Source organism: Scedosporium apiospermum (assembly GCF_000732125.1).
Source record: "Scedosporium apiospermum strain IHEM 14462 chromosome Unknown SEQ_SAPIO_0154, whole genome shotgun sequence".
In the NCBI taxonomy this organism is placed as follows: Eukaryota; Fungi; Ascomycota; class Sordariomycetes; order Microascales; family Microascaceae; genus Scedosporium; species Scedosporium apiospermum.
Genome location: NW_015971855.1, coordinates 111624 through 129709, shown reverse-complemented (window position 1 = coordinate 129709; position 18086 = coordinate 111624). Strand labels below are relative to the sequence as shown.

At 51.3% G+C, this 18086-nt stretch overlaps 3 protein-coding genes and 1 pseudogene across 3 annotated transcripts; 1 reads left to right on the top strand and 3 right to left on the bottom strand.

Moving 5' to 3' along the window:
* Positions 1 to 1644: 1644 nt before the first annotated feature.
* SAPIO_CDS9846 lies at positions 1645 to 2397 on the bottom strand (annotated as a pseudogene; the record flags this gene model as incomplete).
* A 4597-nt stretch (positions 2398 to 6994) lies between these two features.
* SAPIO_CDS9845 (Uncharacterized protein) lies at positions 6995 to 9217 on the bottom strand (the record flags this gene model as incomplete). Its single annotated transcript, XM_016791143.1, has 8 exons — positions 6995 to 7369; positions 7427 to 7483; positions 7557 to 8403; positions 8463 to 8600; positions 8659 to 8710; positions 8772 to 8801; positions 8864 to 8942; positions 9002 to 9217. 8 exons carry the CDS (start codon positions 9215 to 9217, stop codon positions 6995 to 6997), a joined length of 1794 nt encoding a protein of 597 aa, XP_016638987.1.
* Positions 9218 to 15234: 6017 nt separating this feature from the next.
* On the top strand, positions 15235 to 16200 carry SAPIO_CDS9844 (Galactan endo-beta-1,3-galactanase; the record flags this gene model as incomplete). Its single annotated transcript, XM_016791142.1, has 4 exons — positions 15235 to 15677; positions 15810 to 15983; positions 16043 to 16095; positions 16151 to 16200. The coding sequence occupies 4 exons, from the start codon at positions 15235 to 15237 to the stop codon at positions 16198 to 16200; spliced, it is 720 nt and encodes a 239-aa protein (XP_016638986.1).
* Positions 16201 to 16347: 147 nt separating this feature from the next.
* SAPIO_CDS9843 (Aristolochene synthase) lies at positions 16348 to 17466 on the bottom strand (the record flags this gene model as incomplete). The annotated part of the gene is made up of 3 exons (XM_016791141.1): positions 16348 to 16765; positions 16839 to 17112; positions 17205 to 17466. The coding sequence occupies 3 exons, from the start codon at positions 17464 to 17466 to the stop codon at positions 16348 to 16350; spliced, it is 954 nt and encodes a 317-aa protein (XP_016638985.1).
* Positions 17467 to 18086: the final 620 nt, after the last annotated feature.

Here is an 18086-nt window from a genome sequence, read left to right as displayed (position 1 = left end):
GGCTCCCCAAAGGTTGTCTTCGATGCGGAGCTTATCGACGACTTGCATTGTTCTGTGTATCGCCCGGCATGTTAGCGTAAACTGGCTTCCTGCTCGCCATGTCGGATTTCCCGCGTAGAACCCACCGTTTTGCTTATCACAGTCGCTGACTTCGAACGTCCCGGTGGGACTGTTTGCGATCTCGGCGCAGTTGTTCTTCTGGTTGTCGCATGCCCGGTCCGCCGCTGTCCTGAAGTCGGGCTGTATTCTCAACGTGTGAGCGAACGTCATTATCAACGCGAGAAAACGCATTAAACCCACAAAAGTATCACCGTCGACAGCAAATGGCCTCTCGGGGTCTCCAGAATTCGTAATCTAAATCGCGCCGCGAAGAGATCAGTTTCCAGGTCCGTCCACGTTTTCCAACGGAGGCAAACGACATCGCTTCGTGGAGGCTCGATTGTTGGATAGATAATCATACCGCGGATGCTCGCACACCTCCCAATGTGCCCGAGAAGGCTTGGAGGTTCGTCGCCTGCCTTGGATGCAGTGCCATCTTCCATCCGGCGTTGAGCTCCGCCGTGAGATCTATCGCCGTCGCGCTAGCCAGCAGCACTGTCATGGCAGCGAGGATGTTCAGCTGATACATCAACATTTTTTTTTGCCCCAAGGGTTCCTGACGCTGTAACTCTTCTTAGGGGTGTCGTAAATTAGACGCGAGGAATTTCTCAAGGCGGGGACTATCTTTGAATGAAGGCAGGAGATGGCAATGCAATGGGAATCACAGCAGAATCACAAAAAAGCAAGCGCGAGATAGATTAAGAGAAGAATTCGATAAACTCTTAGTCGTAGTAGAATACCCGCTTCGAAAGCAGATTTACACTACATTACAGAAAGCACTGCCCGCACTCAATCTGGGGATGAAACAGTGATCGCCAGCAGAGGCCTTGTAAATGTCACAGCCGAAACGACACTGAGACACGACGTTGACCCTCGACAACCTGGGATGATATTGGGTCACGTGAGATGGGTTCCAGAATCTGCTTTCGATGCAGACGTGATGGCTAAAATAAGAAGCGAAATTTGATGAAAGGGAACCAAACCGGAGAGTGCAGCAGGCCGTGATATTAATTAAATATTCTCTAGGTGTACATACATACAATATGGCGCCAACCGAGATTAGACTCTCCCTAGGGCAATCGCCAGCCCAGAAGGACCCCGTCGAAGAGACCATTTCAAGAATTTGCATGCATTGGACGCAAGGATGTGAAGGATTAATCCGCAAGGGAAGCGGAGGCATGAACGGAGAGGCCTTTGTGTGTTCTCTGGGAAATCGAGACAAGGGAACAAAACAAACAAAAACTTGTGTGGCTGGATCCATTCCAAACGCAATGTGGTGTGATGTCTTCCGCAAGATTAAAAACAACAACGACAAAAGAGAAACCAAAAAAAGCAGCCATAAAACTCCAAATTCCTCTCATCGATGAAGGAATGAATTTATTTCCCAAGACAGACAAGTAGAGGAAATGGTCGGTGAAGAGTCGAGTGGCAGCTGCTTCGGGTATTGACGGCTGACAATGGAAGGAGTAAGAACAAAACGGGGAAATCGTGAACACACTCTATCGCAAAGTGTCATTGAAACGTAATAAACAGCACAGGACTCGACTAGAAGTTCGACGAGGCGTTGACTTGCGTCGGCGCGTGGTATGTCTCGAGGGTTGACTGGAAGGGGTTTCGGGCATGTCCAACCGTGCCGCCAGGAGAGCTTCCATCGTCGACCTTGTCGCCGTAGCTCATGAGGTTGTCCTGTTCTTCGGCCTGCTTCTTGCGTCCCCAGATCCTCCAGGCAACAAAGCCAAGGGCGCCAAGAACGATCGCACCGCCAACACCGACGACGACACCGATAACGATATTCCTTGTCTCCTTAGTCATTCCAGAGGTGCCGCCAGAGCTACCCTGCGAGAGTCCCGGCGTCTTAGTGACGGTCCCCGAGGACGTGATGGCAGTAGGCTGACCATCGGAATTGGTAGTGGTGATGACGTGGACGAAAGTCTCGGTAGTGGGCTGCTGCTGTGTCGGATCGGGTGAGTCTGAAGGCTTGGGCTTGGAGTCATCCGACGTCGTGCTCTTGGTCGGCGTTGGCTGAGAAGTAGTCGGGTCGGTCTTGGCGGGAGGAGGAGAGGAAGTAGTTGAGTCCTTGTCATTGCCATCATCACTCGGAGGGGTGGACGTGGGCGTGAGAGAAGTCGCGGGAGGCGGGGGAGTCGTGGTCGGGTCATCGTTCGCACTCACGCCAGTCTCTTGCCTCTTCACAATCGCACCATCGGGAATACGGCCATGCTGGACGAGGCTAGCCTGAGCCACCGAAGTGATAGAAAGAGTCACGACCAGTAGTCGGAATATCCTGTTGTAGTACATTGTGGTAATCGCGAGCACAGAAAGAAAGTTTTGCCTATTCAATCCAGGAACCACCAGACGTGGTTAGCGTCGTAATAGCGCAAACTACTCGAAGTGAGGCTCGATGGAAGATGCTCGTCGATCAAGGGTTTTGGGAGCGCGGAAAAAAAGGAATATAAGGTCTCGAATATGGCTCTTGGTGCGTGGAGATCCCGACGAGGATTCGTGTCAGGCCAGATTGGTTGAGCTGTCGAAGAGATTTTCTTTTGGTGGTCAAAAAAGTGAGATGTGCGATCGATCAATTGCAATCGAAACCAGGAAAGAACGCGTGACTAAGGAAAGTGAGTCAAAGAGAGAGTGCGTGGGCAGGCCGAAAAGATTGACTTGGATGTTGATCAAAGGAGTTTTGTCAAGGTAAAAAATAAGACCTGTAGAAGAAGTCTGGAATGAAGAATATTGGAACGAATGATTAGGCGTTGGGGTTGAAATGGAATCACGGGAAGAAAAGGGAGAGATGGAGAGGCAGACGGGGCGACGAAAAAGCAGCGTCGGGAGTTTTAATTTGGGAGTGGCTCAATTTTCTGGAAATTTGGCGAAGCAGAAACCGAACCTGGACACACCAGAACAGTCAGAGGCACAAATGTCACTCATAATAGTGCACTTCATCAGTGTGGAGGCTCGGTATTCGGCCCTGTAGCATTGTGTAGTGCAGTGTAGTGTACTTCGCAGTGTGGTTGTTCCCAAGCACGCTGTCCTGGATCAATCATCCCCAACGAATGCGCAAAACCGGCAATGTCAATACGAAGTACCTCCAGGGATCAAATTGGTGTCTAGGTCCTTGTCTCTGCAAGACCGTTTTACCAGCCTGTCCTTCCTATTGGCCGATGTGACCCCAGCTGTTCGTCATCCGAAATAGTTAGACACTTTGATTGGTGTGTGTGTCTGTCCTTCAAGACCAAGTGACCGTTTTGTCGTTTGTCGTCGTGTCTCTCCCCAAAGGGCCGGCAAAGCCGTTATGTGAACAAGATCATGGAAGGGAAAAAAGTACTTCTGGCCAACGACATTGAGGTAAACTTGAGGTATTAATGTCCATCCCAAAGACGTCAACCAGAATGCGCACATCACCCAAGCGCTAGGGACTTTATGCAGGCCACAAAAAGGTACAGGCTTATGCGGTATGGCAGCATGGCAGCATTTGAGGAGCATTGGGCGCTGCGTGCGTTGATTCCCGCCAGAAGCAAGTCAACCAGATTCCTAGTCTTCGCATCACAGCGGATTGACCGGGAGGTAGTATTGATGAGCCAAACAGGCGGCTCAGCCACGACGCATTGCAATCCACTCTATTTCGGACCCAGCGTTGCCTCTGTCCTGGGGGATGACGGAGGGGCTGGCCAGATTTTGTGACGAGACCCAGGCTAATAATACAGGCTCCCTCCCGAGATGTGAAGCAGCGAAGGAAACGATAACATGAACTTCTTAGGAGTTCCACGGAGAAGTACTTGTACCGCACCAGAAGCAGGACCACCCCCAGCGAAGGGCGACAAGACACATCATCCATGGCGATAATGTTGCTAAAATCTCCCACGTACTACGTACCTCAGTACTCCTGCAGCTCATCCCGTTTGTTCCTCTCCTCTGTGGGCGACAGGTCCAGCAACGCTATCTAATGATGCGCTGTTGTCTCTTGACTAGGAAGTACGTCGTCCCATCTAGGCAAGAAATGTGCGGGTGTGTCTTGTTTCACCCACATACTCTGTGAACCACTGTTTCAAAGACCTGCCAACGCACACTTGCTCACCAACTTAACAACACCGACTTCATCCAGGAATTGAATGCAACACTGAAGTATTGATCGTTGATGTTAATGGGCCATCTCATTGGAGCCTTTTGTGGAGTCTCTAGCTTAATCCCCACGCTTAAAGATCGTGCCCTCTAGCCAACCACCCATCAAATCGATCGCTCCCGCAGATCAGAGTCGGCGGTTAGTTGTGGCATGAACGGGAGGATGTAAAGGCTTGATCCCCCAGCCGGCCTTGCTCCATCTGATGACCCGAGGTGAATTTAGTAATCGAGAGGCATGCGATGAAATCGTCACGTCATCCCTCGCATCAAGGCGGCAATGTTGACGCTCTTAGTTTAGACGCACTCGACCGCACCACAGCGCGGCAAACTGGCCCGCATGAGTTATCAGAGCTATGTGCTGGTGATCGCAAAACATTAATACATAGATTCTTCAAGTTCCAATATTCGGTGTTATGAAGAGTGTTCAATTGAAGTGGGAAGTGGTGCAGCGGAAGCAACGAGATGCTCATTAGAGCAATGGAGACGGAACACATCAGCGTCAAGACACAGCCAAGGGATGTTAGGTCTGCATTTAAGCATCGAGAAGAGAACGAGTAGAGAATCGGAAACTTTTCCAAGGAGAAAGAAGAAGGAGAGAGACGAAGATGAAATAAAAAGCAAAACGTAAGCTGGGGAGGATTAAGAGAGAGTGAGAGAAAACAACAAGAACAGCACAACGACCAACCATGCATATTCGCGCGTCGTCTCGGACCCAATTAAACCTGGCGTTTCCATTGTCGCGGTTTATGTACGATGTACGGGGGAGCAGACGAGACTCTCATCCAACTTGCCAACCAGCCTCCCAACATCAACCCACCCAAAATGCCAGCGCCATCCGTACCTCCTCACTCAGAATCAGCACCGATCACCAAGCTATGGCTAATAAGAATCAAGTCGATGATGCTTGGCCAGTGTATACGCATCTTCGACGTTCCAGGTACTCTCTCGGGAGATATCCTACGGCTCCATCGCAACCTACCCCTTATCAAGTCACATTGAAATCGATGGCGATGATATCCGTCCTCTAAATTCTTGTCCAGAGCCTCCAGAGCTCCCGGAAGATGACTCTGAGGATGTGAGCGAGCTCGTTTCCAAATCACCTCTCATCTCTGCTGAACCCCGAGAAGCACTTTGTCAAGAAGAGCAAGTACCGAAGCGAGATCGAAAATCTCATCAAGTGCCAGGGCAACTCCATACCAGGCAACCCACACCCTCCTAACATCATCCAGCTAGCTTCTCGGCAGGTCTACAAACGGGGGGCTCGTCTTCGAAAAGCTATCATCTTGCTGGCGCACCCTTGGTCGCTTCTCCTCCCTAGCTGTTTATAAGAGCTGGATTTTACAACTCATTAACGGCTTAGATTGTCTTCACTCGGTTGGCATTGTCCATCGCGACTTGCATGCCGAGAATCTTATCTTTTCAGGATGATGGGCAACGTCTAGTTGTCTGCGATCTCGAAAGCCGCTGGGGACAGCGGGAGGCCCGCGAGGTCGCATTCCAAGGAGATCCCGAGGATTCGGGGTGATCCCCTAGATCCGATATCTATGATATTGGAAACTGTATCAAAAGCATGATTTACGCGAATGGGCCAATACACTATTTATCGAATGGCCTGTTCCACCTCCGCTCCAGGCCATCGTCGATGCGTCGATGCGTCCAAGGCCGGAAGAGCGTCCGACCCTAGCCGAGTTGCGTATCATGGTGAGGGAGATCCAGATATAAGCAAGTTAGAGTGCATGAAAACTCGGAGATTTAGGCGTTGGTCGTTGTTTCTAGACTTGGAGACCAACAGGGCTCTTCATAGAAGAAATCGACGCCCTGGCAGCCCCTCAGATTATTAGGATGCCCTGACTGTCGCAGTTTCGGCCTACGTGATTACTTGCATGGCCCTTCATATGATGGGAAATAAAACGGGCTCTCTCCGGCATTTTCGGTTGATAAGTTTCCTACCTCATTAACTTTTCTCGGGAAACTGGAGAGGTAGGATTGGTGACCCTTGTGAGTTTGATTGCGGCCGAGCAGGTGGGCAGCCCTCTGTCTGCAAGAACACCTAGATATCGGCTGCTGGGTAGGTTAAGAGTTTCTTACTTCGGAAGCCTGGGCACTACTTAGGATTCCGTAAATATGGCTTGAATATTATACATCTAGGAATCGGAGAAGGGGGGACGGGGGAAGGGAGTGACGAGACGACCTGCCCAGTTGTAACACACAGGGCACTACTACACTTTGTCGGACCCAGGCTTCCTGAAGAACTTTTTTCAACGAGGCAGCCCAAACTTCTGCGTTTGGAGAGTGACTCTGTGTTACGATTATTTGACGGTTCCATCTCGTTGTGTCATTTCTCACGAATTACAATAGCAATGGACGTGTGCTCTTGGGAGTGAGATGTGAAGAATGTATATTTTCTTCCTTAAGTTAGATCCAGTCACCAATCCAGCCAACGACCTTGAGCCACTGTTCAGTGTGCTCTGAAAAAACGGGCCTCGTTCCCAGAGAAACGAAGGTAAGAAGTGAAGAAGTGAAGTCCATCCCGTATCAATTCCATCCAAACATAAACCGCCCAGTCCACTAAAAGTGAGATAAAGGTAAAAATTAAAAAGGTTTCAAAAAGCGCGGACTGGGCCCTCCTGATGAAGTTATAAAAAACAAATGTTTCAAAGTTAGAAAAACGAGCGTCAAGAAGATCCCATGAAGGGAAAAGAAAGAGCAAATTACAAAGATAGAATGTAAGACAAGGGAACTGCCTGTCCGACTTTCTCATCCCGTGCTTCATCGCTTAGAACTTCTTCAAGCCGGAATCCCACTGCTTGCACTGAGAGGTGGCGTAGTACTGAGTCCACTTGGTGCAAGTAGGCTCGAGCTGCGCGAGATCCACGGTCGCGGGAATCTCGGCGACGCTCTCGAGGAACTGAAGGCTGAGACCCTGGCCGGCGTGCCAGGCGATGTGGCAGTGGAAGAGCCACGCGCCGGGGTTATCGACGCGGAAGGCAAGTACGAGCCAGCCCCTGGCGGGAAGCAAGGTGGTGTCACGGCGGGTGGGGTTGTTCCACTTGAGCCTGGAGAGATCCGACGACGGGGTGAAGTGGGTCATGGGCGCCGTGAAGGGGTTCGCGGGCGGGTCGGAGTGGCCGAGGACGTAAAAGTCGTGACCCTGTTCTGTGTTAGGCGATGCGGTCAAGTTTGGTAAGTAAACTGGGAAGATACTTACATGAAGATGCATGGGATGTGGAAGGACGCTGGTGTTTTCGATAAGCCAGAAAGCCCACTATGAGAAAAGCAGCATGTCAGCACTTGGTCACAGATGTCGAAGACTCTAATGGGGTTGGGTTGGTCCTTACGGCACCGTTGTCCTTCTCAACGGTATAAATGTTGAACCTCTCGGGGAAGGTCAAGTCTCCGCTGGCAACATACTCGAGAGTGGGATTCTCCCAGGTGACGTTCATGTCATGGCCATGGATGTTCCAGTACACACGGTTGGGAACATCCTCCCAGGGCTTCTGAACCAACTCGATGTCGATGGTGTTGTTGTCACTAACACCAAAGGAGCCAGAGGGGACTGTGCGGGAGATGACGGGGCTGAAGCTGGTGTTGTCCTGGCAGAACGGGTCGGCAGGAGCCGTACCAGGGCTGGTAGGGATACCCTGAGAAGCATTTTCGTACTGGAAAATGGCGGCCGGCTTGGCGATACGCGAGGCTCCGCAGGGGCCGGACGAGAAAGTGACGTTGAACCAGTAGTTATCAGGAGTCTTGGAGGCATCGATGGTGACATCAACTCGCTGGCCGGGAGCCATGAAGATGGACTGGGTGGTGAAGGCATTCACGGGCACGAAGTCGGTGGAAATAACAGTCAAGTCGTGGTTTGCGAGGGAGACGCTGTAGTGAATGTCGACGGACGGGTTGATCAATCGAAGTCGATGGCGCTTGTTAGGCTTGAGAATGACTCGGGAATATTGACCACCGCCGTTGGCGTTGACGTGACTTCCGTTGAAGAGGACATTGTCGGCAGCAGGAGCGGCACCAGGAGGTGGGATTAATCCGCGGGCGAGCTCCTCAGCGTCGCCATAATACCAATCGTTGATGGGGAAAACACCAAGGTCCTCATCATAAGGAAGCGAAGCAGGACCGTCGATAACCAGGGTGCCAAGAAGACCGTTTGCATACTGAGAAGAATAATGAGAGTGATACCTGAAGCGTATTAGCTAGGGGCTTTCCCCGGGACTTGGCTCTAGGGTACATTGACTTACCATCCAGTTCCGTACTGTTCAGCCCGGAATCGATAAGTCTTGGTTTCCCCGGGAGGAAGAGGACACTCGGTGACACCATTGGCACCATCATTGACAGAGTTCTTCTGCATACGAATGCCATGCCAGTGAAGAGAAGTTCTAGTCTGCGTTAGGAAATTGGGAGTCCGAATGTAGCTGGTGCTGAGGAACAACGTACCCGTCGCAAGTGAGGTTGTTAGTCACGGTGACTTCAATCCAATCGCCCCAATCTAAAGAAAATGTCAATCATTTTTACTCTTTTGCGGCGGTAGGAATGGGAACGAAACGTACCAGCCCTGACTGTGGGACCGGGGAACTGGCCTATGGAAGGTTAGTTGATGATGGCTTTCTTGGCGGCATGGGAGGCGGCATGTAGCTCATACCGTTGATCAGCATGGCGACCTTCTTTTCAACTCCATCACCGCCCACCCAATTTTCAAACTGGCTGATGACGAAGTTGTACTAGAGAAACGATTAGATTCCTGGTCTATGGACATGCACTAGGTCATTCGACAACTTACACTGCGAGTGACACCAGTGTTGGGGATGCTGGCCTCGTAGTCGGTGTTAATGTCGAAGCCATCGGACCAGCAAGCCCTGTTGGAAGGGGTGTTGCAGGTAGGAGCACGCTTGGCAAGTTCGCGGGGAGCAACAACATCAACATCGACAGGCGAAGGAGCGGCCTTGCCGAGCCCGAAGAAGAGGCCGACGGCCTGAAGCAGGAAGAGGTGCCTCATGGTTGAGGACACAGGTGGTTCTATCTAAAGAATGAATAAAGAAGAGAATAAGAAAGAAAGAAGGGCTGAAGAAAAAAAGAACGAAGGGAACGGTGATCGGATCAGACTGGATCGACCTGGATGATGAGTCCAGAACGAGAGGGATAAGGCCGGGGATCATGGAGCTCTTATACCCCAAGAGGGAGGCTATACATCTGCAAGGTACCTGCCAATGATGCCACTCTCGGGCACTTGCCTCGAGGATAGACCGGCTTACAGCCTCACTCATGCTCGTGACTGTGGTCATGATGGCCACCGCTGATGAAGTATCAACTCCATCTTCTACCGGTCTTGGATAGCTCCGAGGTGTGCTCGGATACCCGGGAATGGATCTGAAATAGGGGATTGGAGATGGTCACGGCAACCTCGATGCGATGGGCTTACACATACCCGCGACGAGGATTGGGTCGCGGAGATGAATGAAGTATGGATGGATGCCAAAAAAAAATGGGGTGACGGGAACTCTCACAAAGGTAGCATCGATAGAGGTCCGTGGAGTCTGGGTTGCAGATTCAATAGTTTGCAGCCTCGGTATGCCATCTCTGGAGTGAGGTGAGCCCCGTCTGCCGCGGGGTATGACGTTAAGACGCCGGGCGAAGGAGGGTGGATACTAATTTTGAACTGGGAGGCTTCATCTGCAAGCGGAAGAAAGCCGTCGACGCAGCCATTTCAAGGTGCCATAGATTCCTTCACCTCCGTGATCAAAGAGGATGAGGGATACGGGGGTAGCTAGCTAAAGAGGGGGATGGTATGAGTGAGCGGTGAGAGTGGCGACTATGGTGCCGCCGAGAACCCGAGCATGGTCAATAGCAGGCCCCATCCAGCTATGATATGCGGGTGCAGCTGGTATGCGCGTAGACGGAGTTGAATGTAGAGATGTAGAAAGTGGATATCTAGAGGTACGTGCCTATGGATGCGGGGAGAGGAAGAGGCATCAACTACGGGGAAGAGAGAAGTGCCATTTGACAACCTCCTACAGTCAGCATTGGGCCCGGACCATTGACCAAGGGGTAGTTGTCCGGGACAAGATGGACGGCCTCGTATCTCGAAGGACGTTACCGGGTTCTCCAAATAAGACCTAGCCCTATTGATATAGATCTGAGATTGCTTCCCGGCCACATCGCCCAAAGTACGTCTGCGGACTGGCGCCGATACTAGCGCCACCGGCCGTTGGATATTAAGGAGTAGGGCCTTCCTTGACGAGTGAGAGGACGTCGGAGTGACGCTGTTTCAGGAGAAGGAAATGACTAGAATAGAGAAGGAGAAGGAGAAGGAGGAGGAGGCGCATTAGAGGCTGTGACTACGAATAAGCAAGTCTTTCTGGCCACAAAGATCGGATATAACCGGTGGCTGCTTTGATGTTGATGGAATAGCCAAGTAGGAAATGACATCGACAACGACCAACGGAATGGAACATGGGGCTTGTACATGGGCAGCGAGATATGAAAAGATACAACAGGCCAACGAATGGGGGCTGACGAAAACGAGAGCGACCAATGATTATCTCGTACATTGGACCAAGTCAGGTCTGGCCATGGTCGTTGAAGTCGACATTCTTATGGGACATGGGAGGAAGGATGCAGCTCAACTCAACCAGACAGGCCTCGATGGGACAGTGAGCTGCGACTCTACTTCATACAAGACGGTAGACTGTTTGGTAAGATTTTGTTGGTAGCAGAGGGTGTGCGTGTGTGTGTGAGAGAGAAAGAGAGAGCGAGAGAGCAATGAATACAGACAGCAGTTCTAAACGCGTGGTGAATACGGGTTTCCGAAGATCTTTTGTCTGTCCAGGGTTCCAGAGCATCCGAGCTCAGGCGAAAAGGCGGAGCGTTTCCCGTGCCGGTAAGGCGAGTGGAGAATCGATGATGGCTTGGGAGGGATGGCGGCTGGGGATTGGCAAGGGGAATGAGAGTTACGAGGTACTCAACAAAGCCAATCAAGCACGCGGGAAGGGGATGACTGGAGCAACACTGCTTCAATCAAAGCAGTCCACGAAGTACGGAGTACTCTGCATGCAGGAGCGGAGAGGAGCGGCGATTCGCTTATTTACCGACTGACCGTCGGGCGCTTTTTCGGAGCTGGACTCATTGATGGTTTGGTGAGAGAACAGGGGAAAGCGCCCAGATCGGCTGGCTGGCTCAACGGCTGGTGGAGACAGTACTGGGCCGGGCTGAGGGCCTCAGCGCGACCAGGGGGTTCTGGGAGGAGGGTATTAATCAACATTGATTGATTGAGCCATCCATCCTTGATCGGGACTATAATATCAAATGGAACAATAAATATAGAAGATCGTTGTGTTGGAGTGGGCAGAGCACACAAGCTACGACATCGTTTTTGACGAAGCTGGGATCAAATGTGAATTCTGCGTCTTAATGCTCAACCCAACTGATCCCTCTGTCAATAAATCAGTCAGCGCATCAACTCCTTGTTCTATTGGGGGTGGGTAAGGCGAGTCGGGGTCTCACCATATCAGTTCAATGTTGATCACCGAAGTGGTGTTGCCTCTTTGCAGAACGTCGAAAGATTGATTTGACGATGTCAATTCGTTCGAATCGACTGGTGACCTTCAGTCCAACACGACTGGTGTGTCTGTCCATCAACGCCAACATCAAGATCGAGGCAGTTGAGCTTTGTTTTGGTGGATGTTCCCATCGGTTGATGGAACGTTAGCAGTCGCTTCAGTGGGTTTCAGTGTTGCTAGTGCCGGATGTTACCCCCACAGAGCGCCAGGGGTAGAGGAGCGAGAACATCTGTCAATCGAGCCTTCCCTCCTCACAGCCTCTCGTCACATCAACCTCCTTCGCAGAAGTAAATTACTCTTACTTCGAAGTATTATTACAAGGTACTTCGTGGCGACGTTAGAGAGGTAAAATTACCCAAGCCCCTGGCTGCTCTTCAGAACCGCCCCTTATCTGCCCGCACCAGAGCCCCTACGAAGTACAGGTGATTCTGGTCGGCGCCACCAAAGGAGATCAATTCCTTCCAGGCTGGCGTAAGCAGAAAGGGTCTGTGAGTGATTCGACTGATTTGATCGTGCACTTCGGTACCTGAGGTTACAGCGCATGGTAGCACTACTCACACGAGGATGGGTTGCTCACATCAGATCAATTGATCCCTCCAGAGGCAAGCAAGCCCGACACGGCTCTCAAGAGATTCAGGAACGGTTCGCCAAGGCCTCGTGGTCCTCGAAGCCGAGCGTATCGTCTCATCAACTCAGACATTGGCTTTCCAGACCAGTCCATCCATTGCCCGGTCCATCGACTACGTAATTCATTGGACGTGCTTCAGTGTGACGCTGCCATCGATGCGACTGGAAAAAGTCGCCGCACTTTCTCCTGAGACGAAGTGTTGATATCCTCACCGTTGACCTCGCCAGGATCAGGCTCCTCCACACCGTCCTTAACACCGATGCCGAAGTAGACGCCGAATAAACACATCAGAATCCTACTATTAGAATCCTACTATAACCGCGGCCGATGAAAAGCGACGGAAGGGGCTAAGTAGAGAAGGACGCGTGCCGCAGAGGGAACATGGAGCACGCGCTGCCGCCGCCCTGTTATGACATCCAAGCCCCCGATATAACTTGAGGAAGCGCGTTTTCATTCATTCATTAATACAGGCCCTGCAGATATTGCGAGCCAATCTTGTCCCGACCATGACCTTTGGTCAATACTTCTTGATGGAGACGGGACCTGCACGGGGCCGAGAAAGAAGTGATGGTTTCATAACGTGACAGGCTCGGAAACCTTGGAGCCGGACATCGAACCCTCTTCCAGTCCGATTGAGAAATAGTGTAATTTGATCCCCTCAACCGGACTGCGCAACCCCCTTGCAGACGCATGGTGACGGAGAGACACGGATGGACATGGAGCTAAAATAGCCGACTTGACATCTCCAGCCGAGTATTTCGTGGTTTCCTACTCCCAATGGACAGACACACACAAGCCACATCTTGACCTTGTGCCCGGCAACTGAGTAAGCCGCCTCCCAGAAAGTGTCCTAAATGAAGCTGGCAAGTGCATCGATGCTGCAATACCGGGATGAGATATTGGACCACTGACCCGCAAATTCTCGCCCGGTTTTCTATTTTTCTACTTTTCATGAATAAGCTGCAATTTCCCTCGTCAGACTATTGACGCCTCGCAGTTAAAGTTCTGCACTCGACGGGTTCATCCCTTTCGAGGTTTTGGCAAGCGGGACACCATCCGTCGATGAACGGATGATCCATTCAGATCGCCCAATCTCCCTTGATTCCCTCCCATTTGCCCAACCAAGCCAAGACGGATACCCAAGCCTAGAGGTAAATTACACGTGCTCTCCTGCCCCGAAAACTGCTTTCTCGTGATCCCCGCAAGGGATCCATTGGCTGGTCCAATCCCAGGATCATACATGGCCGAGAGGAGGCCATGCAGCAATACCAGGATCAACTATGCATGAGTGATTGAATCTAATGGTGATAGGCGCTGCCCCTCGCTAATACGAAAGCCAAGATTCATTTCTAGAAACCCGCAAGCGCACTTTACACCCTCTTCCTCCTTAGGGCACGCCCATTCATCTCCATGATTCGATCTACGAAGTAGCCAGGAAATCAGAGCACCATTGCTTAAATGATCCTTTGTGCCATTTGCGGCGGCCGCCCGCTGTCATGCTGGCTCATGTCAAGTTGACGCATTGCTATTCACCAATACGTCAAGGGAGATGTCGGGAACCGCGAATCACAGAGCCACACGCAGCTCATACAACCTGTCTGCTGACGGGTTGTCGATAAAATAGTGTCAATCTGTACGAAGTACCTGCCTGCGCCGGGATTTCTCGACTTCGCCGACTTGGATCGCGGCTCTGTCTCCTTCAACAGAGTCTGCCGTCCAGTCAACTGGCCGAGAATTCGGCTTACAAGCCAACCCAAGATTGGTCGAAAACCCGGTACGAGGTTTGGCCTCATCAATTAAACCCTCAGAGCCTCTATTTGGCCTGTCTCTGCGCACATTTCCGGGTTTGCCGCTTGCTGACATCGGGCCTCACAGCCCAATCTGCCCAGAACAGCAAAAATCAGGTCCAACGATCACCGCCCGTAATCATTTGATCTCATCAGTCTGCACCTCGATCCATGCATGTCTCCCCCCCCACAAAGATTGTGGCAAAGGAACTTCTGGAACGCTAATCAGTGCCCTTTCCCTGATCTCTTGACTTCAACGTCGAAATACTTTCGTATTCCTCCTGCATTCCTTGACCTTTTGTCTACCTGTCTTACGCTACCGCTTGGGCGAGGTGGCGCAGTCTATCTTATCTCGCCGAATTGATGTTCACGACGTGTTTACAGCCCTACGGAGGTTGCTCCAGATCCGGATCCAACCATATCAACTAGCCCCTTCTTCTGACGGAGCCGACCCAAGCCTACGGGTCCCGAATCTCGGGTGAGTCAGAACTGACGCCGAAGACTGTCTTGTCGAGGAAGCTTGCAATTCTGCACTCAAGAAAGGAATGGATGCCTGATGGAAGATTCGGGCTTCCCGAAAGTGAAGTAATAAAGTGATGTAGAATAGTGGGCCGGATACCTCCGTCCTAAGGCAGGATCCGAATGTACTTTCAACTTTGGGTCACCGGTGCCGGTCATGGGCAAGCTACGGTCAGATTGTCCGAAGTCGTAGAGGGTGCCTGATGCCTCGGAGGATGAATAAACCCGGTTACAGACTCCATCCACTCGACTTCCGGCTATTGTCGACCCTCCGCAACTCCATTTTCCTAACGAATTACCCGCAATTTACAAAGTAATGAAGCCCCTAGAACAGATATAAGTTAATCTACGCGCTGTCTTAAAAGTGCGGGGACCAAAGAATGGTAGCTGAAGAAAGTGGTTCCAATGCCACACATCGATCTGTGATATGAGCCTTTAAAAGTAGCGAGTCCCTGATTCGAGACGGGTAGGCAGTCCGCCCTGGTACATCATCAAGACGCTCCAGTGGCTAGCGTAAGATAAAATGAGAATGCGAGTTACTCTGCCCCTGTTGTCCTTGCTAGCGGCGCCTCTGGCTCTCGCCCAGTCCGGAACCACCCTGATTCCCCTGACGAGCTTCGACTCCCAAGAAGAGTTCGACAAGTACTGGGACTATCTCTACCCATGGGGTAGTGACCACAACGGCTCTGCCCGCATGCGTGAGTCGCAAGTCCGCATGGAGAACGGCACCATTACCTTGACAGCCAAGAGGGTGAATGGAGAACCTCAGGCCACCCATGGTGGTAAGAAACTTAACATTCGCTACCTCAGCGGGGCGATCCACGCTCGCCAGCACTTCACCGTTGTAGCCGGGGGTGGCATCGACTACCATGCCGAGCTCAAAGTGAAGACCTACAGAGGATCTTGGCCTGCTTATTGGGCCACCTATACAGAGGGCTGGCCACCCGAGATCGATATCGCTGAGTGGTACGTTCTGAGTCTCATCGCGAGATCAATATAAGCAAGGATGATTAACAAATTCTTGTCGATTCAAAACAGGAAAGGATCGGGAACGGATACTTTTCCTGGGAAAATCAGTTTTAATACCTTTAACACTAGTTCGCAGGTCGCGGCTTTGGACGTTACATATCCCGATCCGGATGAGTTCCATAAGTTCCGTTGTGAGACGAGAGCAACCGCCAATGGGCGAGATGTATCAGTGAAGTTTTATATGGATGACAAGTTCGTCGCCGAGCAGTTCGGAAAGAACTATGTTGGTAAATCAATGTACCTGTATGTCTCGTCCTCCCCTTCGAGATGTAACACAGAACTGATGTTGGATCCCTCAACAGGATTATCAACCTACAGATGGAAGGCAGTTCAGGGAGTCCCGGCCCGGAACACGGTAAGCTGCCTTGGGAACTTTTTGCTTATGTCCGGCCTAATTAATACTCCTACAGACACGGAATACTCGGCCAGGAACGTCCAAGTCGTTAGCTATAATCCTTGAGAACGAGTCGGGTGTGCGGAGAAAGATGAGTGAAACCGTCAATAAAAGCTATGGATTAGCTACATGACGCGCGCTATGATAGAAAGAGAGTCTTCATGAAAAGTCAAAACCAGTATTCCAGCTTATGAATGAACGAACTGGCCTTGTTCAGACAACCAAGTGATTATATCGGAAGCATGTCAAACTCCACGCCTCCGTGCCACTGATTTGCAATTTCAACCCCTCCAAGTACTCAACAATCGCCGACGGAAGATCATTTCTCCCCTTTCTCTCGCCAACAAGCCGCTCATGATTCCTCTCCCATTCGCGGCACATGGCCCAGAGCACCTGCTTCGCCATATCGGGCAGCAAGCCAGTCTCGTCAGCCAGGACTTGGACGGAAGAGCAGATTGCTGCGCCCTCTGCCTCTCCGGTCTGCGCCGTCCGTGCTTCTTTGTCGTAGCTGCAGATATCATTGACAACAGTGATATAGTCACTGTAGTTCTTCTCGATTGCGGATAGATGAGTGAGCTCATCAACTGCGATGTGATGTTCCATGGAAAAGCGCTGAATACCACACAGGAGCCTGTGAAGGAGCTCGTGTTAGTTCGGTGGCAATGACCAAGTTAGCGAGAAGTGGTAGCTTAGATGGAACATACGCCGAGGCAATATCAGCCTCTCTGTAGTGAAGGTATGACTTGAGTGTTTTGGGCTTCAGCCGTTCAGCGGCAACCTGAGAGCGCCAAAAGAGATACGCTGGCTCCTTCATCTCATCTGTGAGCTTGGCGTCGATTAAGCTTAGATTATCCCAAACTTCGCGCATCATCCACTCAGCTGGGACGGCAGGATCTGGCTCGATGTCGCCTTTCACTATGGAGATGATTCTCTCCACCAGGGCCGATCCCTCCTCTAGTGACTTGTGCTCTAGGTCATCTGCATCAAGTAGACATATAGGTATTAGTGCATGAGGCATGGTGGCATTGGGATGTCTTCGTTAGCCTTATTAGGTATTCGTTATTACATACCATCAACAAGGAAGAGAATAACAGAAAGCTTAGCACCAGCTTCGATCCGGTCATCCTTTGCTTTAGGAAAGGCATAACAGTGCCACGTGGCTAGCCCTTGAAGGGGAAACATCAAGCGGGCCTTCTCGCTGCGAAATTTCCAGCCGTTGAGGAAATAGGTGTGGATGTTCTTGGAGACCTCCGGCTCCAGGGGGTGACATCTTGCTTCCCACTGAGAAGGAGGAGGGGATCGACCGCCGCAAGAGCTGTTGAGCCGGGTCATCTTGGTGAGTGACATGTAGACTTGAGAAAGGTTATCACTGGTGAAAGGTGCCTGATATGTTAAAAAGAAAATGGGGCCTAGAGGCGAGATGATTGCTTCTCTTGGCCGACTGCTGGCACTCGCGCGTCTGGGTCTATTGTGAAAGAAATATGGGGTTCCCGTTGAACGGAGGGGGCTTTTATAGATATCTTCAAGCCCCGCACGAGGGTGCCACTTTAAAATCCGCAGAGGGAATTTGCTTCCAGTCGGGCTCCCTTGTTTAGTCTGGACCCTACCAGGATCCGTGCCCACGATTGGTGTGCGCGAATGCATTTGGTCGCGATGTGCATGCAATTCCGGAGATACCTAAAGGGAACTCATCCCAAATAAGCCTTATATTGGCCTGAACTCGGACATATATGCCCTCAGATCCGGGGGCCAATGTTGAGATGGTAATGGTACTCGGATAGAAGGTAGATCACGCAGCGAGCGACTTGGGCTCAAAGCACCGCCGAGACCTAGTGACTAGGATGCCGCTCTACTGAACACGCCGGCAGATCTGGTGCAAGTTGGACTTGCTTCTTCCCCAGCATCTTGCCCTCTTCGGTCGAGTTAGCTGAAGGAGACGGTGACGCGATGCA